This window comes from Oratosquilla oratoria, chromosome 3 (assembly GCF_046742065.1).
Source record: "Oratosquilla oratoria isolate Oo_2021 chromosome 3, ASM4674206v1, whole genome shotgun sequence".
NCBI classification, from domain to species: domain Eukaryota; kingdom Metazoa; phylum Arthropoda; class Malacostraca; order Stomatopoda; family Squillidae; genus Oratosquilla; species Oratosquilla oratoria.
In genome coordinates, this window is record NC_134779.1 from 56,841,281 (window position 1) to 56,848,694 (window position 7,414).

Here is a 7,414-nt window from a genome sequence, read left to right on the forward strand (position 1 = left end):
TTCACAGACAAAACGCAGCAAACTATTGTAAATAAACAGTGTGTAGCGGCAAGTGTGGTAAGACGATCAGAAATGGCTTCAATTTTTACGAAAGAAGTTAAGGAAGGACCTCTCAGTACACCAGTTGGTCTCTGGAAGACGTTTGAGCCTGATGAGTATTATAAGTAAGTAATATTATCTAGTTTTTCCAGTAACTGCTCAAATGAAAGAAGATAATTCATTGTGACTGTCAAATGCATGATAGGACGTTGGAACTTAGGTTCTCAAATGTAACAATGTTGCTTTGAATGATGAAATATAAGTTTACCTCACACAAGTCGTCATGGTATTCTGCAATGGGTATCAATATTTGTTCATTAAAGTAAATGTCAGCTTAAATTATAGACTGGGTTATTCAGGTTTGAATTTCATTTTTGACAGAACATTTCATTCATCTAGAATTATAAAACCTATGGTTCAATCCCAATATCATGCAGACACATTTTTCACTTCTTTCTATTGTTATTATTTTAGTTGTGCACACCTATGTAAATAGCATTAAAAAATTAAATATTAATTTTGTAAATGATAATACATGAACATATGCGATTTTCTTGGTGGAATAAATAACTAAAAGCTTGCTACAAGCATATCTACTATCAAATGAAGCTGCTAGAATATGGTATGGATGCCATGCTGTTGTCTGTCCAGTCCAGTCACTGTCAGTTAGATGATGGCTTTCACATTGTGGATCAGGTATTATAATTATTCAAAAACAGGTGATGTCAATAAGGGCTGCTACAAAGACAATAGGGCTTCCTTGGACTTTATGAGAGAACACGGGGTTCTGCTGTCATCTGTTAATTGCCCAAGGTACAATAATAATCAGGCTGTCAGCATCCGTGATGACAACCCAAATGATCTTTAGAATTTGAGGTACCGAATTACTAGATATAGGTTAGGTTAGGTGGGTTAGATTAGGTTAGGTAGGTTAGGTTAGAATAGACGAATTTATCATCTTTTCATTTCTTCGACCTCAGCATCTATCGAAACAAACATGGTGTATCATTCAACTGCCGCGACTTTGTTTGTTAGTAAATTATTTTTAGCAAGTTTTTTGTTGTTGATTTCTACCAAGAAAATATCATATTACGTTGATGTATTATACTTGTAATTTACAAAATTAATAATTAGTTATCCATTGCTACATAGCATAGGTGTACACAACTAAAAATTTACTTTTCTGTTTTGCATTTGAAAGATTCTATGGAATTATTGTTATTTTATAATATGCTATATTAGATTAGGAGCTATTGGACAGTAGCTATGTTATAAATATTCACATTTAGGTGATTCTGCTTTTGGAGACTTAAGTAGGAGGATAACCTAGTCCTTTAACTACGAGATTAGGGACTTAGTAGGTTAGCAACATTTGAAGTGTTTTCACCATTGGTATCAATAGTATGACATGCTGTTTTCACCCTATTGCTATGTATTTGTGGAAAAAAGCTTGGTGATATGTTAATGATTATGTTAGATTAGGTTAAGGGGGTTAACTCTCATTTCGGTGATTCGCTCGATCGGATTATATTTCTGGTCCTCCCAACCTTATCTTTTTATGTAAGACAATGGAAATTTAACACAATGTGCAGGGAAATGGGGTGCATCTGTGACAGAAATTTCATTGAAATCCATTTAGAAATTTTTACACAACAGACGATTTACTTGCAATTTTGAGTTATTTTTGAAATAACATTTATTTTTCCAAAAGTATGAGGAGAATAATGATTTCCTTTGGTGTACAGTTAGACATCCAGATGTACCTAAACTAGTATACTCATAATTATAAGTGAAAAAGAAAGTCAGCCAGCCTTACAGCAAATTATATAAAAAAAACCCCATAAAATCACAACTTTAAAAAATTTTCAAAAATATATATCAAGTAGGTTAAGAATGAATTTACTAATATTGTTAGATATAAGTATCACGATAATTTTCCAACAAGAATGATCAAAATTGCTTATTTACACATGAAGTTATAGTTACTTTTGTGCGAAAAAACTAGTTTTGAGAAAATAGCATTTTTATGTTCATATATTCACTACTCCATAAAAGTGCCTCCAAAGAGTATCAAATGCACATATCTACTTACATAATCCTTTGACCATTTCTGGGAAGTAAGCAGCAAATGTTCATTACATTTCTTTTCTACCCATACCAGCTCAGAATCGTGACAATCCTAACCTTCCATATCCTTCACATAATGAATGGTACACATGCATTACAATCCCTTTGCTAAGGTGAGTATTCTTGCACTTCTCAGGTTCAGAATGGAGCAAAATACTTCGGCAACTATCACATCTGACATATTTAGTTATGGAGTAGTGAATTTATAAACAAGAAATGTATAAAACAGGATAGCACGTGGAGAAATTACGCACGCATACGCTGAACCCTTTTTCGATCGCACTAACCTATTGTACAACAATATCAGAGTATAAAATTCTCAAAAAAAAAAAAAAAAAAAAAAAAAAAAAACGACAAAATACAACGAAAACAAACCATAGCAAAGAAAGGGGCATGGCTGACGGGCGGACCTTTAAATCTCTGGCCCTTTAAACCCACCATTACCTGAGAAGGGTGGCGTTATACGTCTGGAAACCAGTCCCATGGTGTTCAGGGACACCACACCAGTCCACACACGAAGTTTGACAAAATCGAGTATTTTTCACCGAAATGAGAGTTAACCCCCTTAAGTTAGGAAGGTTTCTGCTAAATACTGGCTGGAATTTTCAGAATCTTGTAATCATTTATTGACAGAGATACTGATCCTTTGTGGCCATTGAATTATGGTGTTGAAGGGGAAAAAAATGGCATAGCTTTTTATTATTCCTGTGTTATGGGTCTTGTCCAGTGATTCATTAAGCCAGCAAGAAAGCTGTTGAAAAACAAAATTTTCGACCTATTGTCTTAAATTTAAGCTGTGCCTTCACTTAATATGGACCAGCCCCAGTAGGATACATGGGGTGGAACTTGGGATAGGGAGTTATGGGTGGGTTATGGGTAAACCTCCCTGGAACACCCAGTGCAGTGTAGGTTGCCTAGCCATGTAAACCCCCCCCCCCTGTGGGGTGCATAAATTGGTTTCTATTTACAGGTAGAAATAGAATAATTAACACTAACTTTGGCAGTTTCCATGGCTCACAATAGCAGTGTTCAAGAAATATACCATTGTTCACTGATGTAAAATTAGCACAGTTTCTGACAGTGTGAAAAACATATTTGTCCGATAGTTTTCCTGCTGATAAGAAAAATAATTAATTAACACTACCTTGAGTAATTTCCATGGCTCAAATTGGTAGTATTCAACAAAGCCACCATTATTCACTAATGTAGAATTGACATGGGTTTTGGTATAAGTGAAAAACATTTTCTCTGTAGTGTTCCTGGTGATTTGGGCAAATCTAATGTTTGTTGTAAAGGATCTGCATGTTCTAGAAGTGTCATATTTTTGGCAAAATTTCTGTCAGGAATTGCTGTAGCAGTAATGATATTGTCATCTATAGTTCTGGCTGAAATGTACCAATCATACACTATTCTGAGCCATCTAGTAAGTGCATGGGAAAAATTACTCATTGTCTAATCACAATTAGAACACAAAACTATTTGAAATTACTTCTATAATCTCTATACAGTAGAAATAACACACTAGACTAAGGTCACTGTACATTGAAAATGGCATCATCCATATTGTAACTCTGGTCTGAAGGTGTTTCCCTCAGCTTAATAAAATTGCTTAGGGGTGGTAGTGCATAGAGGCATCCAATGTGGGACTTGAAGTGAAATGACCAGGTAACTGATGATACAGTAAACCTTTGTTATACTGAACCTCATTACACCAAATTTTGGTTGTAGTGACCCTAGTGAGACCTATTGACCATTTGTCTGATATACCGAACAAGTGGATAGGAGGTAAAGGGAACACGGGCTGAGGGAAATACTTTTATTCCTGACTAGGTTCCTCTGAAGAAGCCACTCAGGCAACACTAGTCAGGAATAAAAGTATTTCCCTCAGCCCATGTTCCCTTTACCTCCTATCCACATTCGTCACAATGTATACACATACCGAACAAGGTTATACGTGGTGCAAGGTTTGGTATAGGTGGCAGGAGGGAGACCTTTTGGTTATAATGACCAAGCCTTCTCCCTAATTAGTTCAGTACATAGAGCTTACTGTATATATTACTATGATAAACCAACCCCAAATTTGATATGTACAGAAAGTTTGATATAATAACCTTCGGATATGTCGAACTTTCAGTTATAATGACCAAGCCTTCCCCCAATTAGTTTGATATATTGAGAGTTTACTGTACTCTGTATTTATGGCAGTATAGATCCAAAGTGTTAGATAACAGGTTCCTTACAATAAATAATTGCTGTAATGTGTTCATTAGTTTTAAAAGTTCCACTATGCTGTCAGTGGTCATGCATCAGAAACTACTTGTAATCTTTTTTAATTAGTATGTCAACATTAAATTAATGCAAGTTTCAGAAGTAAAAATCCTATTATTTTTGTTGAAGTGAAAATATAGAATATTTCTACAAAACTAATGTGATTTTTTGCAGATATTTCCTCGAGAGGAATGAGAGACCAGATGGCCGGGGGTTGAAGGAATACAGAGATATGAAAGTGAGTGTTGGAACAATAACAACAGCAGAAGGATCGGCAACTGTTCGTATGGGCAACACCTCTGTTGTCTGTGGAATTAAGGCAGAGATTTGTATGCCCACACGACAAAATCCAGACAAAGGGTTTGTTATCCCTAATGTGGAGTTGTATCCAAGTTGTTCACCACTGTTTAGGGTAAGTTTATTTGTCAATAATTCTTTTGTTGTTTATTCACTCACCTATTGGTTGTAAGGTTTCATATATACACTATGTGTAAGTGCATTGCCTCTCCTGTATATTAAAGTTAGAGGAATACACAAACAAAGCAAGTCTTCTGATTAAGTTCATACTTTACCTGTACACATAAGCTTTCTGTATATCTGCACATGTCAGAGTGAAGGCAGACCATGCCAAGTTGGCAAAAGAGAACATACTCTTGGCCTAAGAGGGTGGGCTTTCCCCTCACCCCAGTATTAACAACACATAGATTGCAATACAAATTTTCTGCACTGAGTGATGTGTGGACCAGTCTGGTGGATGTATCTAGATTTCAAGAAGCTACTAGTCTCCTGCAGGAGACCAGCAGAACCTTAGACAATGCAGAACCTAGAGAACAGATTGATTGACAATGGGCCATTGTGTGGGCACCATGTAACTGATATTATTTTATGATTTCAGGCAGGTCCCCCTGGAGAGAAGGCAATGGCTACCAGCCAATTTCTTATGAATACATTGCAAAACTCTAATGTTATGGAGTTAAAAGACCTTGGTATTATTCCATATAAATATGCTTGGTGCTTATATTGTGACATCATCTGTCTTGACTATGACGGCAACTTGAGTGATGCAACCCTGGTGGCACTAATCGCAGCATTGCAAGATTTAAGACTACCAGGAACCACATGGGATGAAGACAAAGAACTCCTTGAAGTTCAGAAAGAGAGAACTATTGCCCTTACATTAAAGGTATATTTGCTCTGTATTTAATATTATTTTTCAAATTGTTGTTGAATGGGAACCAAATCTAAATGGAGGTATGTTCTGTAGCCAGGCCTATTAGAGAACTATTGCCCTTACATTAAAGGTATATTTGTTCTGTATTTAATATTATTTTCCAAATTGCTTTTGAATGGGAACAAAATCTAAATGGAGGTATGTTCTGTGGCCAGGCCTATTTAGTGTTTGTGCTGTGTCAAAGCTGGGTGGCGGGTTGAATGCAGTCATACCAATATGGTTCTTGCTTGTCATGGTAGGGATTTCTTTTTTAGGCAGATATCTGGGTGAATCAGGTTGGTATGGAGTTTAGGGCTCAGATCTGTGCGGGAGCCCCTTGAACTCTCCAAACTCTCACATCACAAACAGAATCCACAAAAAAAAAAAAAAAAAAAAAAAATCCCCTGTAGCATTCTGTACAAGACAACTTCCTCTCTCTCACTGTACACACAATACATCCGTACAGAAGCATTTACAAAAGGAGAAGGGCAAAACAGATATATAGGGAATTTCATTATGACACCACTAGTCATTTCTGAAAGGTGAGCATCCTATACAATACCAGTTTATGTGCTTCAATAATTTGTGGATCTTGGCTCACAAGTGTAACTAAGATATACGGTACTACCCTCTCTTGGTTTTGTGTGTATATGATATTTATTTGTTCCTGTTGAACCTTTGTGGCGTTTTGTTGGGTAAAAAACTCCAGGAACAGGAATTATGTAAACTAGTCTATTTTTAGTCTCTGTAAACATACTCATAGTTGATTTCATCCATGTTGTTTTTTAACTCAATACACATAAGTGAATGCATGTGGTTATTGTCGTTTTTGATGTGAATAAGTAACTAGTATTGTTGATAATGACTAATGATGCATATATTTATACATTCACAGGTTTTCCCAGTGTCCACAACATTCACAATCTACAGTAATGATATACAGGTAATGTAATTAAGTTATGTAAATCAAATATTTTGGACAAATAATTAGTTGACCCTCAGTATCACAATGAAAAATTTGGTGAATTTCTGTCCAATGTAGTCAGTTGTTGGGATAGAGTGAGAAATGAGGAGGTGAGGAGAAGAACGGGGGGTGGAAAGGGAGTTGGGAAATAGGGTTGATGAAAGAGTATTAGGATGGTTTGGACACATGGAAAGAATGAGTGAAGAAAGACTAGTAAAAGAGGTATGGAAGGCAGATGTGGAGGGAGTGAACATGAGGGGACGTCCTAGGATGAGGTGGATGGATGGGGTGAAGGGGGCTTTGGGGAAGAGGGGAATGTCTGTTGAGGAAGGATGGGAGAGGACAGAAGACGGGTGAATGGAGAATGGTTGTATATGGATTATGTTGTGATGCATGAGATGGAATGGGGGGGTGAGGTAGTATGTGTGAGCAAAATGTGACGCAGCCCGAAGGGACTCCCCGTCTTCTCCTTTTATGCATGGGGGGGAACGGACGGAGAGGGGGGGGGGTCGCAGCTTTAATGAAGCGGCCTTGTTGTGGATGTGCTGTGTCTTGCGACACTGCTTCTGACCCAGGGCAGTGGACAAGGTGCAGGGATGACCTGTCATCTAGGAGGTACTAAGATAAGAGGGAGGGTGGAGGGGTGTGGAGTGTATTCGGCGATGGAATGGGTGGGAATGATTTTATGCCTTTTGCTTTTTGTCTACCTCCCTTGTAAGGGGGAAAAAGCCCAGGTATTTGTATGTATGTATTATTATTGTTATTGTTATTATTATTATTATCATTACTGATATTATCATTATTGG

At 37.0% G+C, this 7,414-nt stretch overlaps 1 protein-coding gene across 2 annotated transcripts in view; it reads left to right on the forward strand.

The window, feature by feature from the left end:
• Positions 1-7,414, forward strand: part of LOC143023112 (exosome complex component RRP43-like) — a 12,859-nt gene continuing 5,445 nt past the window's right edge. The window contains exons 1-5 of one of the 2 annotated variants that reach the window (XM_076181616.1): positions 21-164; positions 2,201-2,279; positions 4,609-4,846; positions 5,330-5,617; positions 6,540-6,587. In XM_076181616.1, the coding sequence (XP_076037731.1) occupies positions 152-164; positions 2,201-2,279; positions 4,609-4,846; positions 5,330-5,617; positions 6,540-6,587 (666 nt within the window). In that variant the 5' untranslated portion in view covers positions 21-151. Of the gene's footprint in view, positions 165-2,200; positions 2,280-4,608; positions 4,847-5,329; positions 5,618-6,539; positions 6,588-7,414 lie in introns of both variants that reach the window. The other variant, XM_076181612.1, reaches the window with a different exon arrangement.